General features: G+C 42.0%; 3 protein-coding genes across 4 annotated transcripts in view; 2 read left to right on the top strand and 1 right to left on the bottom strand.

Annotated features, from left to right (window-relative positions):
• LOC129184684 (ATP-dependent translocase ABCB1-like) overlaps window positions 1-22715 on the top strand; it is a 134947-nt gene that overhangs the window by 15542 nt on the left and 96690 nt on the right. The window lies entirely within an intron of this gene.
• Window positions 1635-3355, bottom strand: LOC129184689 (type-2 ice-structuring protein-like). Of its 2 annotated transcripts, XM_054780854.1 has the most exons (7): window positions 3280-3355; window positions 3108-3201; window positions 2459-2574; window positions 2256-2372; window positions 2061-2169; window positions 1828-1902; window positions 1635-1749 (listed from the first exon to the last, which is right to left on the bottom strand). In XM_054780854.1, the coding sequence occupies exons 2-6, from the start codon at window positions 3160-3162 to the stop codon at window positions 1835-1837; spliced, it is 465 nt and encodes a 154-aa protein (XP_054636829.1). In that variant the 5' UTR covers window positions 3163-3201; window positions 3280-3355; the 3' UTR covers window positions 1635-1749; window positions 1828-1834. The 2 variants fall into 2 exon arrangements, with proteins under 2 accessions (XP_054636829.1, XP_054636830.1); XM_054780855.1 differs by lacking the exon at window positions 3280-3355 and having other exon boundaries at window positions 3108-3221.
• LOC129184685 (type-2 ice-structuring protein-like) lies at window positions 13056-15633 on the top strand. The gene is made up of 5 exons (XM_054780851.1): window positions 13056-13246; window positions 13405-13505; window positions 13599-13721; window positions 13832-13940; window positions 15464-15633. Exons 1-5 carry the CDS (start codon window positions 13174-13176, stop codon window positions 15532-15534), a joined length of 477 nt encoding a protein of 158 aa, XP_054636826.1. The 5' UTR covers window positions 13056-13173; the 3' UTR covers window positions 15535-15633.

The following is a 22715-nucleotide window of genomic DNA, read 5'->3' as shown; positions in this document are numbered from 1 at the left end:
TGCAGGCATCTTACGGCAAAATTTGAATTAATAAAAGAAGTTCACCACGAATGCAAAAGCTTGTCGAGAAGTGTTTCTTGGGAGTAGCAATATGGCGGCCGTGTTGCTTCACAAGTCATCGCCAATGAGCTATCCAGATATGTTATACAGATCAGTGGGCTGCACCTGTCTCAGTTTGTGTTCACGTGCCTGTACAGCATATAAGAACCCACAGCAGACAGTAGCCAGCTAAATATAGAGCCACAACAGTCCTTACTGGCTAAGGGAGAACACGCGCCTTGTGTTCTACATCCTGATTGGTTGTAGACCATTGTCAATCAATCTCCTTTGTGCCATTTCCTGTTGTGGTCAATAGTCGCTAGCAAACTCACTAACTGTGTGAGCTGCTTCCTAACTGCCTATAAACAATAGAAGAAGAAGAAGCTAACCGGCTACATGACTCTTTGGTTGAAAAAGTAGGATGAGGACAACAGCAGGAGTAATATGTTTTAACAAGGATGCAAAAAAACTACAGCCGAATGACGCCATGACGAGGCACGGTCAGAGGAATGACTCACTTAATAATTTCTTGTGTCCAACCTAGTAAATTGAGCATTAAAATTCACATGAAATTTGAACGTTGAGTGTTTAAACAAGAGAGAAATTTTAGAAAATGTTAATGCCTGTGTGAGAAAAGTGTATAAAGTGTATGGTGAGGGGTTTTAGAGCCTTAAAATATATATAATAATTGTAAACAAATAAAGTTGGCTATTTCGTGGATTTCACTTATTGCGGGCTATTTTGGGAACCTATCCCCCACGATAAACAAAGGAACACTATACTTTACTTTACCCAAAGAATTGTAAGATAATCCACCGCATTATACTATTAAAGAGTAGCAATAGACTAACAATAAAATATAAACACAATAAACACCCTCCTCTTTTATCCAGGTTTACTGAAGAATAAGAAACATTATACATTAACATCGCGGCTCATGCATGCGTGATTCATTTGCACTTCCAATGTGTAGAGCTCCACATCATGGCTTGTGACTGCCTTTGGGCGGGGCGGACCTGTCAACAGCACCCGCAGAATACTATGTGATTTCACCATACCAGAAAACTCCCCAAAGACGCCAGAAAAAGACACTAGATTTGCCGCTTGTTGCTTTTGAAAAAATATGTCATCAAGGAGGGTTGGAATGTCGCCAGATCGCTACCCGACTATTAGCTAGTCGGGGTGTTGTGGCGAGGTGTCAGTACACCAATAAAGTTGTTCTTCAGCGTAACAACGTTAATAATATTAATAACAATGTTGCTGTGGTTTGGTTAATATGCTTGACACATTATATCCACATGTAAATGGAGCTTTGTTGGTGCTTTTTGGAGTTTTTTCTCAGAAGGCTTTATAGGCGGAATAGATGATTCCCATTAGGCACATTCTTAGGTGTGTCTTTTTACCTATTTTTATATCTTTAGACACACACAGAAAAGAGAAAGACATATGTGTTCATGTTTTACATAAGGATTGTGAATGATGGGCAAAATTGCAAAAAAAGGTGCAGTTTTCCTTTAGGTTTTAATGCACAATTAGCTTTTTTTTCCCTACAGTGTCCACTGGCAAATTGATTAAAAACAGATTCAAAAAACATGTTGTGTCTGCTCAATAGGTTTATTTTTACATATCATATGACAGCATGCCTCAGCTACATGGCAGTCACAGGAACCCAGCTCCAGTTTGGTATAACACACATACGTCCAGGTCAGCCTTTTGTCATTGCATCAAACAAAAGAAAGTTCATTATTAATATGCATGAGACTGCAACAAACAGTGCGCTGTACATACCTGGAGTCTACATAGACTTTGCACACACGAATGGCAGCAATGTATCACAGGCGATGTCATCCCAGCATTTGCCAACTGTGAACAAAAATCAAGTGTCATCTCTTGCTAACAAGATGGTGAATCAGCTTGACAAGTATTTCTTTATGTAAGAGACACCCACAAAATGAACGATGGAAAGATAGAAAATTACTTTCACAGTTTTAACAGTCATCAAATACTATCCTCTACAGTACCTTGACTGTTTGTCTGGAGACAGCACTCTGGCAGCGTGTTGTCTGGTTTTTGTGGACACCAGAAAGTTTCAGACATGGCTGTGCCATCGATCCAGAACCAGGCTCCAGCCTACACAAGTGGTGAATCAAGTTCAATATCAAATCATACAAAACAAATGTAAAAAAAAAACAAAAACAAAGAACATTTGTTATTACCACTTGGCAACCTGAGCCTCCAATCCATGCGTCTGACTGAGTCAGGGTCTGAATGAATTTATGCTCATCACCACTATGCACTGATACAAGGTTTCCACCCATGGTCTGGCATTGTTTCTGCAGTGGGTACAGCCAGATAAACACGTCTCTTACACACCAAACCACTGAAAAGCTGCTTAAAACCATCATATAATAACAATCACCTCAGCATCAGCCCAATTCTTGGTGGAGGCCTCAAAGTAGTAACAGCGATGGTTGTGTTCTTTCCAGTTGGCTGGACACGTTGCCTTATTTGCAACAGTGTGGTTGGCAGCTGGATCTAGTGCGGACAAACAGGAAGCAGTGAGTGGGGAGGATAATGTTTGAGAATGCTTGATAGTTTGTGTCTGTAAGTCCTGTTTTTCGTTTTCTTTTGCAAAGCACATTTAGGGTACATTCACACTTGTGGTTCGGGTCTCCGGTCTCGACCAAAAAATGAAACAAAGATACTCAGTCGTATTTTTGTCATGGGGCCAAAGGCTGTGCAGGAACAACATAAAGTAAGGTTATTTTAGGTAGACTGTTTTCATATTCTGCTTGATTTACCAGCTTAGATTTCACAGCTTCTAAAATGTACGTTTAAAGAGCGACATTGTCACACGCAGAGGGAGAGAGCACTTCCAACTGGATCAAGACCCAACTCTCAGCGGTCTCGGTACACTTGTTTGGCGTACACTTGACCAAAGGAACCGTATTGGCAAAGCAAAGGCACCACAGTTCATTTGAAGCGAACCAAACATGACAAGTGTGAACACATCCTTAGACATAGTGTACATGCAGCTAGTGGTCTTTTGCGCCCAGACTCATACTCACCATCAGCTGTAGCCAGTGCCACTATGGCACAAACAACTAAAGACACAGTCAGCATCTTAGTGAAGAAGACGTTGCAGATGATGGACTGAGAAACCTATAAAGTCATACAAAAGACTTGCTGAGTCATCACAATCTGCAAGAGAGACAAGCCAAAAAGCATGTGAGTGCAAACCTGCAGGTAAGATCTTCTTGCTCCTGGGTTGAGCTTGTGAACCTGAGCTGCTCTTTTATACTGTCACTTAACCTTCATCAGCGTGTCCTTTATTTATTCATGTGTGTGATATAATAAAACTTTGAGCCCTGTCAACAAATCAAAGGGCATTGTATACAAACACTGAATCACCCACTTGTACAAACATGAGTGGACTGTAAACATGAAAAATGGGTAAACATGACAAAGTACGGATGGAATCAAACCCCCCATCCATTCCACATCTAGTACAGTACATATTGTTCACTTCCTGCATTCCATCTCATATTTTATATAATAAACAGTGTAATAATAAATATTAATAAAAAAAAGAAAGAAACCTGACAGAACATCATTGTGATAATCAAGACTTCTACCTTGTATTTAGCAAACATCAACTGCTTGTATTGTTTTTTAATTTGCTCATCTCTGTACATTGTTTTAGTTCCTTACTCAATCCGTTCCATAATTTAATTCCACACCTGGAAATGCTGTGGCTTTTCAGCGTTGTTCTCGCATATAAATGTTTTAAATTTAATTTTCCTCTAAGATCATATTTCTCCTCTCTGATAGAGAAATACTGTATACTATATAAAGAATACTATATAAAGAGAAATACTGTAGTTTTTGGGTAACAATTTATTAGTAACTTTATGCATTATAGTAACGGTTTGAAAGAATACTAAATCTGCAAATTTTAATATCTGTGATTTTAAAAATAAAGGGTTTGTATGTTCTCTATACTTGGCATTATGAATGATCCTCACCCATCTTTTTTGCAGTACAGTGAGTGAAGATTGCTTTTGTAATTATTATCCATATCTCCACACAATACATTAAATATGGTAATACTAAGGAACAGTACAGAGTGTGGAGTGATTTATGATCAAGAACATATTTTGCTTTATTCAATATTGAAGTATTTCTCACCACCTTTTGCTGTATATATTTAATATGAGGTTTCCAACTCATCTATTATGATCCCTGGGAATTTGTTTTCTTTCACTTTTTCAATGTCCACTCCGTTTATTTCCAAATAGCATTATTTTAGTTTTACTTAAGTTCAAGTATAATCTGTTTTTATCAAACCATGTGTTACGTGTGGTAGGCGCTGGATCCCAGATCTAGAGGCAGGAGGCAAGTATGCAGGTAAGCTAGTCTTTTAATGTCTTTTTAAATGGAACAAAAGGCGATGGTGCATGAGGAAAAGGCAGAACATAAAAGCACCATGAAGACCTGGCTTGGAGGAGGCCTGGGGTTTCCTGCTGAAGAGCCGGGAGCACTGGGCGTGCACTCTGGGAGACGCCGGGAACGGTTTAGTCCTCAGGAGGAAAAGAAGGGTTCCACTAACTGCATAGAGTGTGTAATGGAAGAAAGCCAGTACAGAGCAGTGCATATGTGCGGCACAAACCATAGAGAATAATCCAGCGTCTCCCAGGTGCAATCCCTCAACTTAAAAGAGGTCGGCGATCATCAGGGACAGGTGCGCCCAGTAGTCCCGTCTCCAGCCGGAGAGAGGGCTTCTGCAACAAAAGGACACACCCAGGAGAAGGCAGGGAAGTGCAGAGGGCACGGACAGATAGCAAACTGTGACACCATGTCTTTAATATGACCATTTCACCCTTGACCTTTTTAATGAGTTCTTGTGTGCTTTCCCCAGAACAAAAGGCAGTGGTATCATCCGCAAATAATACCAACTTTAAGTCCTTTGTTACTTTAGAAATGTCATTGATGTAAAAATTAAACAGTTTTGGTCCTAATATGGACCCCTGGGGTACGCCACACGTGGTGTATAAACTCCCATATGTGTATTCTCCTAGTTTTACAAATTGTTTCCTCTCTGCTAGGTAGCTTTTAGCTCTAATTCCCTACCTTTCTAATTTTGATGTTAAAATATTGTGATTAATTGTATCAAAGGCTTTTGTCAGATCCATAAATACAGCAGCTGCACATCTTCTGCTGTCTATAACAGTAGTGATTTCCTCCGTGATTTCCATCAGTGCCACAGAAGTTGAAACGTTAGCCCTGTCGCCTGCCTGCTAGTAATTCATTCTCATTAATAAATTTGTCCAACCTGTTATTAAATAGCTTCTCCTTAATTTTTGAAAATTGAGGTAACAAGGAAACTGATCGTTTGTAAATTGATGTTTATCTCCTTTTTTAAAAATTGGAACCACTTTGGATATTTTCATTTTGCTGGGAAATTTTCCAGTCTGAAGCAATAAGTTACTAATCTATGTTAACGGGTCTACAATCTCATTGATGACCCTTTTAATTGTTTCCATTTCGATTCCATAACAATCAGTTGATGTTTTTGCCTTAAAATGTTTAACAATGTCAGTGATTTCCTTTTTAGTTACAACAGTGAGAAACATGGAATTCAGATTCCTATCTATGGTTTCATTCCATTCGTCCATTGTGCGTTGTTTAGGAATTTCTTCTTCCAGTTTTGGTCCAATATTTACAAAACAATCATTAAACATTTCAACTGCCTCATTCATGTCTTTCCTGTTAGTGTTGCCAACCATGAAATAGTGAGGCTAGTCCGCTTTCTTAATGTTGTTCTTTATAATACTACTTAAGATGCCCCAAGTTGCTCTCATGTTATTTTTGTTCTTATTTAGTACATGACTATAATATTCCCTCTTACACACTCTCAAGATAGTTGTCAGCTTATTTTTATAAGTCCTATACTTTTTTTCTGCTTCTGTAGTTTTTTTGAATGATGAATGTCCTGTATAATGTGTTCTTCTTCTTACAGCCCTTTTTTAGTCCTTTTGTCATCCATGGCTGGTTGTTTTTCTTTTGCTTCTTGGACTTTTCTTGCCAGGGACAGTACTTATCGTAGAGCTCCGTATAAGTACATAAAAAGTTGGCATATGCTTCATCCACATCTTTTGCGCTGTAGACACTCTCCCAACTTTCCTTTCCTTTCCTGAAGGCACGGATGCTGTCCTCTGTACGCAATCTTTGAAAAGTCTTTTTTGCCTCCACCTGTCTTTTCTTATAATGTTCATTGTAAATTATGAACACTGGAAGATGATCACTGATGTCACTAATAGTATTGGGCCTCATTCACGAAACGTTCTTACGCACAAATCTGTTCTTAAAGCCTTCTTACGAAGATTTTTGGCATTCATGAAACGTGTTCTTAACTCACAGTTCTTAGATCTAAGAACAAATTCTACGAACGCTCAGGAGGACTCTTACGCACAAGCAAAGCTTGCACTTTCAATGCGCAATCGCCCTCATGATGGATTTTGCAACCTGATCCCAAAAAATGTATTGCAAATAAAATATCCCAACAATGATTCATCATCACAACAACTAAAATATACTCCATGGATAAATATATATTCAAATCCCAATTCATCAAAAAAAAGGCTGGCTGGACGTGCGCTGCACAGAGAGAGAATGTAAAGGGACCATTAGATTTATTTGCTGAAAGCCACCAATATTTGATGTCCTGCTTCAGGCTTCAGGCTTCAGGCTTCCCTCTCTGTTCTTGCAGGTGTGCAGGATCATCAGAATAACATCGCAATGAAACGTGGTGTGTCTATTGCGCACGGAGCACCCCCAGATAACGACATGCGCCCCCAGCCACGTCTTGAGCCAGAGCACGGGGCTGCTGTATTAATTAGGCAGCGTCTAATCAAATGTAACCACAGAAAAAATACATTGTCACACACAAACTATGTATTTTGACTTTATTTTTCCATCATGATTGTGTAAATATCTTCTAGAGTTTCCGGTGGTTTGGTTTCTGATTGATTGCCCACCTCCCGTTTCCTCCAGATCCCTCCAATGCAGTCCAATCTTTTTTTTTTGAGTCTATTTTAAGTCAAAACACTTCTTTTTAACCTCTGCGGTGGTGCGTTTCTCTGTGGAAACGGCATTTATGTTTCCTGCAATGGTGCTCCATGCCGACTCTTTTTGGATGGCCTGATGACCGGTGGATACACGTGAAAATAAGGTGGTCTTGTGTTCGGTCACTCCTTGTAAAAGCACCTCTATTTCAGTAGAATTGAAGTTTTTCTTTCGTTTGTTGTCCAGCTGCTCCTCAGTCTTGCCCTTGCACGTTGCCATCTCCGCCTCCAGCTGCCTGTTGCGCACGGTACATTTTTTACCTTGTATGGGAAATAATAGTTGGTGACCTATGCAAATTAGGGCTCACATGCACGGGCATCGCAGTTGGCATTCATCAACCTAAGAACACCGGTGCGAACGATTATCCCTACTTAAGAACGTGTCGTGAATGTGGCGCAGTTTCCAACCCACGCCTTCTTAAGTACACTTCTTATGAAGACTTTTAAGAAGATGTTTGTGAATGAGGCTCATTGTTATCAAAGTCATTGGTGAATATATTATGGATAAGGTTGGCACAGTGGTCTGTTATTCTACTTGGTCTAATGATTTTAGCATATAAACTCAAGCTGTACATTGTGTCTGTGAAGTCGTCTATTTCCTTGTACTTATGTGGATTCAAAAGGTCAATATTGAAGTCTCCATATATAAAAATTGTTTTTTGACCTACTGTATGTCTGTAAACGTTGTCTTAATCCAGACCTCAAATATTCCAATCTTTGATTTTGGAGTTCTATACACACAGCTTATTAGCACATTTTTGATTTTTTCCTTACAGATTTCAATTGTTATACATTTTAAAATGTTATCAATGACACATGACATATTCTTTACCATTTTGTAGTTCAGATGTTTGTCCACGTATACGGCCACACCTCCTCCATTTGCATTGTTCCTGTTTGCACACGTCATTTCATATCCTTCCAGCTGGAAGTCCATTCCTTTGTTAGCATTGATCCAAGTTTCTGAGATTGCTATTACTTTGAAAGGTTCCTAGAATTGATTCAAATATTGTTTGATGTTAATAAAGTTTGCATACATGCTTCTGCTGTTTATGTGGATGATGGACAAGTTATTGTCGTTATTGAAACTGTTGTTGTATTGCTCCTCTGTATAATAACAGCAGTCATTTGTAATATGAGAGAAAAAATTTTAGTCTGGATCAATGTCTTTTTCCATATCCAATTGTTTGTGATCTGTAAAACAAAAAGTGTCCAATTGTAGATCTTGTTGTGGCATATAAAGCTGTTTTCTTCCATGTTGGGAGACCTCAGTATTTTTCTAGGTGCTTGCCTCTGGTCCTCCATTTACTATGATGAAGATTTTGCAGTTTGCGCTCCATGTTCCTCGGATCCTTCCTTGCTTCCTCAGATCACGTGCTTTCTTAGCAATTTCAGCATTGCGCTTGGTCAGGTGGTCATTCATGTAGACGTTTGTTCCTTTCAGCTTCTTTCCTTGTTTCAGAAGAGCAACCTTGAATTTCCTGTTAGTGAATTTGACGATGATGATGGGTGTAGTGCGATTGCAAAAAGTTAACAACTTGTTGCGCCGTTGAGGCGACATCCATTTCATCTGGTTCGTCAGTATCCGCCACTGCCCTGGCATAGGACCTCGGTTTGATTCGAAGCCCGTCACTACCACATCATTCATTCGCGTGTTCTGATCCATGTTATCTATGGTGATTTTCAGCTGCTCAATGATTTTATCTTTTTCTTCACACTCTTTTTTTGAGAGTGGCTCTCAATGCTGCATTACTTTCTTGTAATTCTTTATTCTCCACTCTCAGGCCTTGAACTTCTTTCCTTAAGAACCCCATTTCTTTTTGCATAGAGGTGGTAGTCTCCATAATTTGCTGAAGCTGCTTTCCAAATTCCCCCATAACGCTGTGATGGCCTCATTCTTATGTGCTAAGGTTTTTCTAGCTTTCTCTCGTGGAAATTTAGCTTCTGCATAGCTTTCCCTGTTAGTGCATCCATATTTTTACTCAGTTGTCTCGTCTGATTAAGTGTATCATCGTCGTCAGGTCTCGGCGGAGGGTTAGGTGCACCACTCGCGCCTCCGCATATCGGTGACTCAGGGGTCAGTTCTGGATCGGCATCTTCCGTATTTATAACTGAATCCGGAGTGCTTTGACCTGAACTGCTGGAGCTGCCGCTTGATCCGCTTCTTCTCCCTTTAGTCTTTGGCATTGTTACTGTTGCTTAGCAACGCCGCCGGTTAGCCATTAACTTGTGGTGTAATGCCTTCGGTGATTAGTATTCGTTATAACAGCGAGTTTGTATCTCACCAGTATCTCACCAGTCCTTGTTAGCTGGAGAAATCTCCACCGGATGACTCCAAGATGTTTTAAAAATCCGGCTTCGTGTGCAGCTGTCAATCCGCGGCTAGCGTGATAGCTTGCCTTTAACGGCTGTCGGCTCCAACTAACGTTTGTTTTGGTGAGTTTAGTCCACTCGCTGGTCCGAATTGAGGCAGAAGTCTCAGCACTCACTTGCAGAGTTGTAATCACAAGTTGTGATCACAAACTGTGGTCAGCAAAAGTCACAAAAGGTTTAAAACTCCGGTAATAGTAGACGGAGCTTTACGTCCATACAACAGGAAGTGTTGTTGTTGGAGACATTATGGTGAAATACTGATTGAAATGAGTGCAACTGGTGCATTTGTCGACAGAGGGAACTCAACTCGAACGCAAAGTTTGAAATATCAGTCTGTTTGATCCAAAATGATGTTTTCTTAGGACTGTAGTCTGTGCATAATAATAACACAACAACAATCATGCCACTCATCAGTGGCACAAGAACGATTCTAGTTTGGCATCACTTGCTAATAATATACTTGTTTTTCAAGGACAAACACATTTTCATGCAATTCACAAACATCCATCCATCCATCCATTTTCTATACCGCTTCTTCCTCACTAGGGTCGCGGGGACATGCTGGAGCCTATCCCAGCTGACTTCGGGCGACAGGCGGGGTACACCCTGGACTGGTCGCCAGCCAATCACAGGGCACATACAGACAAACATACACATTCACACCGATGGGCAATTTAAAGTTTCATATTAGCCTAGCATGAATGTTTCTGGAAGCCGGAGTACCTGGAGATGCATGCACCATGCATGATGCACAAGAAGAACATGCAAACTCCACAAAGAGCTGCTCAAACGGAGATTCAAACCCTCGATCTCTTTACTGTGGGGCCAACATGCTAACGACTCCTCCACCGTGCAGTCCCACTATGGCTGCTAATCCTACAAAACGGAACTTGTACGTAACCTGAGGACCACCTGCACGTGCTATTCACTCCTGCTTGCCGAGGTGGACTTCCATCCTTTTTCAGTTTATCAGTCAATTTTCAAAAAGACATAAGAATAGGAGAAAAAGCATACCGTAGATGGCAAAGAACTCTTGGCTCTGCCAAAAAAAATATTTATTTTGAACTTAATTCATCCCAATGTGCAGAAATGAATAATAGCCAACTATAGTACTTCCATTCCTTATTTCCTATCGTAATATTAGTATTACTTTAAGCACGACTTCTCCATGTTTCTTCTGAGCCTTTTCACGGTCCCAGTTGACTTGGGGAGAGGGGCAGGGTTCACCTTGGACTTATGATTAACCAGTTACAGTCCATAGACTTCACTGATGCAATGCCAACGTAAACAGAATATCTTGCTCACACAGGCAAACATCAGACAGAGTCAACGTTTTCATTTACAGAAGCTGATGCCAGCTAACTTTGGGGCTGGACTGATCAGCAATCACCAGACATGTAGCGGGAAATGATGCAAGCGTTCATATCTACACATGTGAGTCCCCTAGAGAAATGTGAGTCCCCTATTAACACAAGCATCAGGAAAACATGCAAACTCCACACAGGAAGACCCCAGACAACAAGGTAGACGCTTTTCAGTCCTTTAAAGTGTCCAGTGTTGCCCACACTAGTGTGTAAATGTGAATGAATGTTTGATGGCGGTCGGAGAGGCTGTGTCCATCAGTCTACCCCAGGATGAATGTAGCTATAAATGTAGATAACCATCACCGGTGTGTGACTGTGGAGTCAATGAATAAAGGTTCCTGGTGTACAGCATTTTAGGTGTTATATGAATACAATCATTTACTATTACTAGGGATGCTCCGATCAGGGTTTTATGCTGACGATTCAGATACGGATCATCCATGAGTGAAATCGGCTTGATACCAATACCGATCACAAGGCTTAATTATACATTTTTCTATTTATATATGATGTGGGAAAGGGGAAAGGTCAGGACAATTCCAAGGTCCCTTGACTGCCAGGGAGCCCAAAAAACAGGTAATTACTAACAAAATGTGTAATTAATTAATAAAAAGCCCCCCTAGACAAAAAAAACGAAATGACTTACTTTTTCAAGAGAACATATATCACTCCTGACGCTTACAGAGAATGAGACACTTCTTTGAGGAGGGTTTGGATGTAAAAGTATATTGGTGAAGCCCTAGCCGGACATCCAGGCAGCACAGAGGTGAACTCCAAGTGAGAGAGCAGTCGGCGAACCCGGTGTCTTCCACCGCTGACGAAGGCTGGTCATCCCGTCCGATGAATTAAATTATTTTTCAGGTTATTTGCTTAGCATCCTGACAGTCACACACATACGGGCGAGTGTTGCCCACCATTTTGGCTGTGTTAGCTGCCGTTTGACTGATGACCCTTAAGAACTCACTATACTCTATTAAGTGTTTGTTCTTTTCTATTAAAATAAAACTGTTTTAATGTGCTAGCCCCGCGTGCTAGTTTTCATGGCATGTGTTGGCAGTTAAGTTCCTCACGACGAACATGATTGGTTTTGTTTTGGCAGTAGAGCGGCAGGAGGAAGCTACCCAAGACACTATACTGTGCTGACTATACTGCATGCGGTGATCGTTAAAGGCTGCAACAGTACGAGCCACAGGTGATCGGCTTTTGTGATCGGCGTTGAAAGGCATTTATTGCCTTGTGCCGATTTTTGCAGATTTTTCACAGAGATCGACCGAAACTGATCGGTGGCCGATCGATCGGCGCATCCCTAATTATTACTAGTATTAAAGTATTAAGTATGAGGAAAGTATGACGTCATACCGATAAATCAGACAACATAAAAAATAGCTCTGATACCCTCCGATGAGGCGAGAGTACTCACACTGTGCAGCTGAGCGAATCAAGCACACCTTTTTTCTCCTGCCTGTGACTTTAACGGCCTGTTGTAACTTCCCCTAAGCTCCCCTGAGGAAGGCATTTCACGTGTTGGTTGTACCAAATGCTCCATGAGGAGGAGAAAAAAAATCCGTAGAGTAAAAAAAAACTTATTAGCCACCTGAAACACCAGCATCGCTACGCCGCCTGCGGCTTGTTGTGCTGCGGAATTTGAAAAATGCAAAGGTTTGCGAGAGACCTCTGCCACACCGGCTGTTTGGAGTGTTTGCCCGAATACCGTGCACCTTGCTGGGCCACGCCAGCTGGCTCCCTCCGCTCTATACTCTGGTTCTCCTGATAGTAGTGATGCGGTAGTAGTATTGTCATGGTATTAGGACAAATCAGCAGGTACAGTTGGTCAAATTCAAATTAGTTTGAGTCCTTCTTACCTCCAGGTTTGTACAAACTACAGTTAAAGGTAAATTTAAAGAAGTACAAGTAAAAAAGTTATTGGTTATCTGTACCACGAGAAGCACAAAAATAGCTGTTTGGAAAAAAAATATATCGCGCAACTCTAAAAATCAATAAGGCCCAGTTATTATCCCGAGCATTGTCCTTTTAGGGTGAAATTCAGAATTTGTGGAAAAAAAGAAGGCTATTTTTGGCTCATGGAATCATGTGAAAGTTGAAGTTGCAGTGACTGCTGTGGTGACGTAGACATATTTTTTTCTAGATGGGCTGGATGGTGCATTGCCCTTTCATTTGTGCTGACATCTGATCTTCTGTCTGATTTGAACACGGCACACCAGGAGAGAAACAACCACCTCCCTTCTTCTGTCTTTGTTTTACTCTGTCCTAAAATGACGCCCACAACAGGCAAGCTTGCAGCAGCTCTACTTGCTTGCGCCATGGTGGCACTGACTGGAGCTGACGGTGAGCCAAGCTTTTTGGGTTTTTTTGTGTATTTTAATGCCATGAATGATGTGTTGTATCAAACAGAGAATCATACATTACCATAAAGCCCCTTTACATATTGCGAGAGCATTTGTTGTAGTCAAATATCAAACTCACACTATCATCCTGTTCCGCAGGACATATCCTGTCCAACAGTACTTGTCCTGGCAATTGGACTGATTTGGGGGAACGCTGTTTCCGTTTTGTTCCACAGCATATGATTTGGACTACAGCTCAGGTAATCAGGATGATTTTTTTGGACGGGACACACTGATTTTGTCACCTGGCATTTGTTTCCTTTGCTTCTCTCTTTTGTGTGTTTGCACTGCAGGCCCATTGTCAGTCCATGGGGGCAAACCTTGCATCAATACACAACGTTACAGAGGTAGAGTTGATTCACCGCATGGCAGGGAATGACACGGCTGTGTGGACTGGAGGCTCATCTTGCCAGCAGGTAACTTCCACTTATGCATTATTTCTTCAGCAGTTGTATGTTGATATGTTCATCCAAATCATGTAAGACGGTATGGATTTGCTTTTTCTCTTTTACTTATTGTTGTGCAGAAAAATGTGTGGCTCTGGTGTGACGGAACAACACTAGACTTTACGTACTGGTGTCCAGGTCACCCAAAAGAAGACCCAGAGAGTTGCTGTCTATATATTTCTCCCAAAGGTGAATAAAATGTCTTGCCTTGCCCCAAGGGGACATGGAGAAAAAAAATAATGGGTAAAAAAAAAGACGGATTTTTGCGAGATAAAGCAAAAAAAAAAAGTTTACTGTTTGAGAATTGTACTTCCGCTGCTTGCGTGTTCAGAGTGGATGATGCGTTTAAACTTCAAATTAAGAGCAGTCACATCATTGAGTTTCTGATATGACTGTCTACTTTTGGACAAGCAGTGCACACACAAGTGAAATAATCCGATGAATGGCTACTGTAAATTCTGGTTTATAAACCGCTACATTTTTCTTTAACATTGAACCCTGTGGCTTACACAGCGGTGTGGCTAATTTATGACAGAGTTCTAATCTGCTTTACTTGAGAACTACTACTAATGTTTTAAATACTGTGCCGCGAGTCAGTGAGGAAACTCGGTAGCTCTTTCTTTGGCAGGAGCCAATCACGAGCTATCTGTGAACTCACAACAAGCTTGTCAATCCAATGGAAATCGCAGGAGGTCATTACTCAATGTAACGGTCTGACTCACAGTGTCATCTGACAAAGAACGCTAAACTCATCACACAGCAACTCAACACTCAAAAGGTAGCTGGGAAATATACATGTACCAATACGAGTTTAAAATAAAAATAAAACTCAACTATTTTAACATTTTCCCATAATGCATTGCGTGCAAGCAAAGCATTCATTGGTGCCTGCCAGGGCACTGCAATGGCGTCAGCCTCCCTCTGGGCTCCTCTGGCTCTCTCTGGTGGACAGACGCAGCATTGCAGAGCCATCCATCCATCCATTTCCTGTGCCACTTGTCCGGAAGTGACTGGAAGTGTGTCCTGTGGCTTCATATAGTTTTGTGAGATCTCGCAAAACCTTTGCAATGCCAGATCTTGCAAAACTGTTTAAGATCTCGCAAAAATCCACCTTTTTTTGACATAAAGTTTTTTCTCCATGTCCCCTCGGGGGCTCCGTATGTCTTAAAGGTCTCCCACAAGGAAAAATTTTACTTTCAGATGATGTTATAACAGTAATATGTGTCCCTGGAGCCTGTTTATGAGCACCAAATGTGAGAAAACTATCATCTCCCTCACTTGTCCACTTTTGAGAGAAGAGGCACTTACATGCTCACAAAGTTTTCATGATGTCATGCTCTATGCTAGCTATGCGAATGTTTGTGTCCTCCTGTGCCACTCCATCTTATGTCGTTGTTTGTGATATATGGCATATATTACATTGGACAAGTGCAGCGTTACAGTGTAGAATATACGTAAAAAGTGCACAATAGCGCTTCTTGGTGCCACATGCTCTGTTGGAGACAGGCATGAAGCTACACACAAAATGGTGTGTTCCCAGTGGAGCTTACGAAAAGCACTTTTAAACCGTCTAAATTCTAGCATCAAGGCTAGATTTTGGCCAACACACTTCCAATACAGTTGAAAAATCCTATAATGTGGGACCTTTAACACCCTTGTTAATAATGATCTCCAAAAATGTTTACTTAACTGATTACTTTTGGTGTTTGCAGATGGAAAATGCTGGGAAGAGTTTGCATGTAACAACCTACTCCCATCAGTCTGTGTCATGAATCTTCATTAACTGCAGAAGTGCCCGGCACAGAACCATCAAGTATACAAAGAGACTTGCAGTGTTTGTGTCTGACATTTGTGAATAAATAAAACATCTGTCTATCTGTCATTAATGGGGGCTGCTTCTGACTTTTAGCAGAATGAAAAATAACTTTCTCACCATGTCTGAACCATGTCTGGTTTGGGTGTAAAGGCCCTGTCACACCTTGACAATTTAGTCATCTTACGCCAAAATATGAAAAATTTTGGCCAATACGCTGGCATAGGTCGAATAAGTTAAGCGTAAGTTTTGTATATGTTAACAGCACGCGAAAGCACGCCGGCATACGTCTAAGTCGTCCAAAAATTTTGTGCCTGCATAAAACTTTTCGACGTATGTCAACGTATGATTCATCCGTCCCGCATCCGCGGGCAATAAGTTATGCCATCGTTGACACCCGTTCACACACGTTATTTGTAAGTTATGCACAAGTCGTAATACGTCAACATACCTTGAGACAAAACTGTCTTCTTGTCTTCTTGAGAGGAGATGAAGGCTGTTGTTTGCATTTGCAGGTAAGTTTGCAGTTTGACCAGTAGAGGGCATGTGACACTGGGAAAGGAACCAACATTTATTTTTTATTTTTTTGCGTGTTGTCTGAGAGAAACAATGTACGTTTTAATCAAGCATTATTGATCACGTCAACATAAAGTGCATAGGAGTATTTATATTCAAAAAGAATGGAGAGATACAGCATGTTACTGTCCAAGTTATCTTTAGGTTTGATGCACTCTTAGTGTAATTTGTAAGGCATTAATAAAGTTGATTGAAAAAAACAAAAAAGTTGTTTCCATTCCCAGTGTCAGGATTGTGCTGCGGTACTGCCATCTGTCTGTCCTTTCTTGCAGCACATCCCTGACATGTCTGACGAGCTGATTGTCTTCACCTGTGCCTGATTAAGAGTGCTTCTTAAGCTGTGTGCAAACCTCCAGTCAGTGCCAGATTGTTGCCTCTGCGACACCTTGTCATGCTCTCTCCAGCATACCTGTACATTGTGTCGATGTATTCTGACCATTGCACTCCTAACTTTTGTAAGTACAGTCCTATCTACTTGACGTCTTTCAGCAGTAGCGTTTGCGTGCTTGTCCTGCTAGTTTTTGTTAGCAGCATCTTTTGTTCACACCTGTGTTTTTTCTCTTGCTTAGTATCCGTGCTAGCAGTGTTTTTCGTTCTATTTTCCCGTTGACTAGGTCCGGAGGTATTTTCTGTTGTACTTTTTCTCCTGTGTTGTGTTGTACTTTTGTTACCCTTTTTGTATTAAATATCTTTTGTTACACGGATTTGTGACTCTGCGTACTGGATTCCTAAATTACGGCCACGGCCATTCCCAACACCTCTACTGGTCAAGTATGGAATCACAGGCGTGTCAAAATTAAAAGGGAATACGTGTGGAAATACAAAGAGAATCAATAATTTAAAAAAATATACAAATGTAGTCATATTCTTTTTTCCATTTTGTCATTGTTTTGTCTGTATTGTCTTTGTTTTTTCCAATTTGCCGTTGTTTTTCCTGTTTTGTATTTGTCTTTTCCACTTGTGTTTTGTCATTGCCTTTAGTAATGACAAAGACAAAAGAATGATTTCTGTATTGTCTTTGTTTTTTCCATTTTGGCGCCGCTTTTCCTGTTTTGTCTTTGTCATTACTAAATGCAATGACAAAACGCAAGTGGAAAAGACAAATACAAAACAGGAAGGAAAAAAAAGGCAAATTGGAAAAAACAAAGACAATACAGGAAAAACAATGACAAAATGGAAAAATATGACTACATTTATATATATATATTTTTTATTATTGATTCTCTTTGTATTTCCACATTTGTCTGTTTTTGTATTCTTTGTATTTCCATTCCCTTTTAATTTCCCCTTTTAATTTTGGTACTCCTGTGATTCCATAGTCAAGCTGCTAACTTATCTGCGAATGCAAACACGACAGCCTCCATCTCCTCTCAGCCAAAGCTTGCCAAGAAGACACAGTTTTGTCTCAAGGTATGTTGACGTATTACGACTTGTGTGTAAATTACAAATAACGGGTGTCAACGATCGCATAACTTATTGCCCTCGGATGCGGGACGTATGAATCATACGTTGACATACGTCGAAAAATTTTGTGCACGCACTACATTTTGGACGTACTACGTACTACGACGTATGCCGGCGTGCCCATAACTTATTCGACGTATGCCAGCGTATTGGCCAAATTTTTCATATGTTGGCGTACACTGGCTAAATCGTCAAGGTGTGACAGGCGTTTGGCATTGGGCATAAGTTGTGAACGCTGGCAACACACTACGCATTCGTTGATATAAGTTGTCTATAGGTTATAGAAACGTTCTATATAAGTTACTAATACATCATGTATACGTCGAACTCGTTATGAAGACGCTATGTATACGCCCAAAATTGCAAAAAAAACGTCGGCAGTTCAACGTATGCCATCAGAGTGATCACGTCAGGCATGTGCTGGCTAAATCGTCAAGGTGTGACGAGACAGGCAACCTGAGACAGGCACGGTGGGCACTCTTCTTCACCTGAATCAATTTCACTCTGACTTTTCGCCCAGGCTCCCAAAATGGCAAGCCTGAATTTCCCGCCGACGGAGGACACCCACCTGGAGACCATCGTTCCCCAACCCCTGATCCTGGGTGCCCTCCAGTGGGACATTGAGAAGCGGGTGGCAGATGCGCTCAAGGACAACTCCGCGCCCATGGGCTGTTCGGCTGGCCACTTGTTTGTTACTCCAAGGCTTCGCTCTGACGTCCTGTGTTGGGCACACAGTTCCAAGATGGCCTGTCACCAGGGGGTTTCTCGCACGATCTTCCTCCTGATGCAGCGATTCTGGTGGCCATCGCTACAAGCCGACGCCAGAGTTTGTAATTACCTGCTCCGTCTGTGCCTTAAAGAAGTTGTCCCACCAGGCGCCCGCCGGACACTTATGACCGCTCCCCATTCCTTCCCGTCCTTGGTTCCATGTGGCATTAGACTTCGTCACCGGACTTCCCCCCCTCCAATGGCAACATGGTTATCCTTACCATGGTGGACCGGTTTTCTAAAATGGCCCATTTCGTCACTCTTCCCAAGCTGCCTTTGGCTCTCGAGATGGCGGATCTACTGGTGCTTCACATCTTTCAGTTGCATAGCATCCCATTGGACGTGGTCTCAGATAGGGGGCCACAGTTCACCTCCTCTGTCTGTAAGGTGTTATGCAAGGCCCTGGGAGCCTCCTACAGCTGATCATCTGGATATCATCCATAGACTAATGGCCTGCGCGCAAACCAGGACCTAGAGGCCGGCATACGCTGCGTCTGCCACCAGCAGACCGTTCCATGGTCCATGAACCCCCCGTAGATTGAGTGCTCCCACAAGACCCTCACCTGCTCCGCCACAGGCATGTCCCCATTCGGCCTACGGGTACCAACCCCCAGTCTTCCCTTCACTGGAATCGTAGTCGGCTTGTCGATGGTCACTTGGCATGCACAGTCAAGGCCATTTTAGACGTGAGAAGGAGGGGCAGGGGTTACCAGTTCCTGGTCGACTGGGAGGGCAAAGGCCCTGAGGACCGCTCCTGGGTTTCTTGCTCACTTATACTTGACCCCACCCTCCTGTCTGATTTTTATGACCACTTCCCTGAGAAGCCAGTTAGGCCACCAGGGGGCGTCTATTTGTGGGGTGGGAGTACTGTCATGGTTCACTCCCTGTCATTGCCCTCTGCACTTCCCTGCCTTCTCCTGGGTGTGTTCTCTCTGTTGTAGGAGTCCTTTCTCTACTGGGCGTACCTGCCCTTGATGAGCTCCTATCTCACTTAAGATGATGGACTGCACCTGGGAGATGCTGGATTAAACTTCTTTTCTCCTCCAGAGGACTAAGCCCTTCCCAGCGTCTCCCAGAGTGCACGCCCAGTGCTCCCAGCTCTCCAACCTGGTGTCCATGGTGCTTTTCTTTTCTGTTGCCTTATCCACACACCATCGACTTTTGTTCTCTTAAGATTCCCTGACCTGCTCACCTGCCTCTGCATCTGGGGTCCAGCGCCGACCTACACGTAACAATTCATCCTCCTGTCAATGTTTGGGAGAGGTCCACTGATGAACGTTGGTTTGCCACTTAATCAATGACTCTCAAATAGTTCATTAAAGTCTTTTTTTGCTTTTTGCTTTGCTTTACTGTTGCTTTCTGACATCCATCCATATGAGCAATCAGATGTTTTCTGATTTTTCCTTTTAAGCACGATATCAAAAACTGTCAGGATCTGTGTGCTCCTTTGCTGCCATCTCTCTGTCTTCTGTTGCAGCACACTCCTGAGTCGTCTTGATGAGCTAATTCACCACACCTGCGGCTCATTAGAGGAGCTTCATAAACTGGGTGCAAACATCTCACCACTGCCAGATTGTTACCTATTGCTACACCTTGACATGCTCCTTCCAGCGTACTTGTTGCTCTGTGTTTTTGGCTCTCTGGTCCTTAACTCCTCTAGTTGTAAGTACCTCATTCCCTGCTTGGCGTTCTCCAGCAACAGTCCTGTTGTGTTCGGTACTTCTCTGCTAGTTTTTTGTTAGCAGCTCTTTTCGTTAGCACCTCCTGTCTTTTTCCGTGCTGTGCAGTGTTTTTTGTTGCTATTCCCGAGACTAGGTACTTTGGTTTTTGTGTTTTGCATTTTTGTATTTTTGTTCATCTTTTGTCATTTTTGCATTAAATTTTTGTAACACGGAACTACCGTCTCTGCATTTTGGATTCCATGACCACGATCATAACAACATCGTTCATATCAATATAGACTGGATTTGCCCTGTTCTAGTGTATCGTGACACGGGGTCTGTCTAGCTCTGCTGTGTTTGTCAGCGCTCCTTAGCGAGGCTGCTGCCACGTCCCCCTCCGTGCTAGATCTGGCGACATTCCAAACCCTCTTGGCTACTTTTTCTGGCCTCTTTGGAGAGTTTCTGGTATTTGGGAACATAAAAGTGAAAGTAAAGCTCCCGCTGCACACTGCAGTGGAGCTCCATGCAGCCACATCAAAAAGAGCATCCCGGCGGCAACTGTGGACCCTCTACAGTTTGCATATCGCCAGAACCGGTCCACGGATGATGCAGTCAACACTGCCATCCACACAGCCCTTTCTCACCTACAGGGCCAGGACACATATGTCAGAATGCTATTTATAGACTATAGCTCTGCTTTTAATACAGTCTGCCCCCACAAACTCACAAATAAGCTCCTCACACTTGGCCTGTCTCCCTCCCTCTGTAACTGGGTGTTTAACTTTCTCACAGGCAGACCCCAGTCAGTCAGAGTCCACAACTGCACATCCAGCTCAAGAATTGTGAGCACTGGGACCCCACAGGGGTGTGTGCTGAGTCCACTCCTCTACACGCTCTTCACCTACGATTGCGTGGCCTCCCAGAACAACACCAGCATCATTAAATTTGCGGATGACACTACAGTCATCGGACTGATCACTGGTGGTGTTGAAACATCATACAGAAGAGAGGTGGCGGACCTCATAGCTTGGTGTCGTGATAACAATCTCCTTCTCAATACAGATAAGACTAAAGAGATGATCATTGACCCAAGAACAAGGGAAAAGGAGCCGCATAGACCCCTGTTTATTGATGAGACTGAGGTGGAGAGGGTGAAAACCTTCAAGTTCCTTGGCACACACATCAGCGAGGACCTCACCTGGTCTCACAACACCCAACAAATTCTGAAGAAGTCCCAAAGGAGACTGTACTTCCTGAGAAGACTGAGGAAATTTGGCATGTCCACCACAATCCTGAGTTGCTTCTACAGATGCACTATCGAAAGTGTCCTTACCGCCTCCATCACTGTTTGGTACGGTAACTGTACAACACGTGATAGGAAGGCACTCCAGCGGGTGATCAAGACCTCACAGAACATTGTTGGGGCAGCCCTCCCCTCACTGCAAGACATTTATAAATCTAGAGTCCTACGAAGAACACACAACCTCATCAAGGACAGCACACATCCACAACACTCATTATTCACACTCCTACCGTCAGGCAGACGCTACAGGAGTTTGAAGTCCAGGACCACAAGGCTGGCAAACAGCTTTTACCCACAGGCCATCAGGCTTCTCAACGAAGCACTCGCACACGCCGCACGCAACACACGCACACACTCATAGCACTTTATTTATTTATTTATTTATTTATTTATTTGTATTATTTGCTTGTATTAATGTCTCTTCTGTTGTTGTTGCTTAATTTATTGGTATATATGTTTATGTGTTTATGTTTCTATGTTCTTATTCTTTCTCGTGTTTCCTTTCTTTTCTTGGGAGTATGAACAGAATAAGATTTTCATTGCATGGTATAACTGCTGTTTTACCATGCACATGACAATAAAACTCTTGAATCTTGAATCTTGAATCTTGTGGGCATGGATCTCGTCCTGTTTTACAGAGTGGGATCTCAAACAAAAATGTTTCTTAATCTTCATTGAATGACGCCTCAGTCAGACTCGATCACTTACTTGTGTCAGAACGTGTGATGGAAGAAGGATGTGTGATAAATAAACATGTATTCCTAATTACAAGATAAAAGGTGGAGGCTGGAGGCTAGTCTGGATGTAATTTTTACGCTAGACTTTGAGAGGTGCTAGCTAAGATAAAATATTACAAATATTTTATTTGGATGAAAGGATGGCCAGGTTTAAATGAACACACTAAGAATCAAGTTTATTTGTAGTTCTAAACGTAATTAAGGTGTTTTTGTCCACTTTTTTGTCTCTCCTCGAGGTTCTGCTTTCTAAAAAATAATACTGTTCAAAGTAAAGTATTTTTGAGTTGCTGCTGATGTTTAAAAATGTCCTTTCATATCTTCTTTTGTGCTTTTGGTATTAGCTGAGGAGTTCAGCTTCGCTGAAATCACTCAAAAAATATCGGGATCCATCCATCCATATCGTATATCGATATTCAACATAAATATATCGGGATATGAGTTTTGGTCGATATCACTCAGCCGTAGTTAGAAACAGTCACATTTGGCTCTGACGGTGGTAAAAATCTGTTTGGTAGCTTTATTTCGGGTGATGATAAATCTCCATAGATACCAACATTTCGACTTGGCTTAGGTTTAGCACCAAGTCTATTATACCTGTCTTTACAGAGTCTTGGAAAAGACACAGTATCGTTTAGGTCAGGG

This window comes from Dunckerocampus dactyliophorus, chromosome 7, assembly GCF_027744805.1.
Source record: "Dunckerocampus dactyliophorus isolate RoL2022-P2 chromosome 7, RoL_Ddac_1.1, whole genome shotgun sequence".
Classification (NCBI taxonomy): Eukaryota; Metazoa; Chordata; class Actinopteri; order Syngnathiformes; family Syngnathidae; genus Dunckerocampus; species Dunckerocampus dactyliophorus.
Note: the sequence above shows the minus strand (reverse complement) of the source record. Positions and strands in the feature narration are given on the sequence as shown.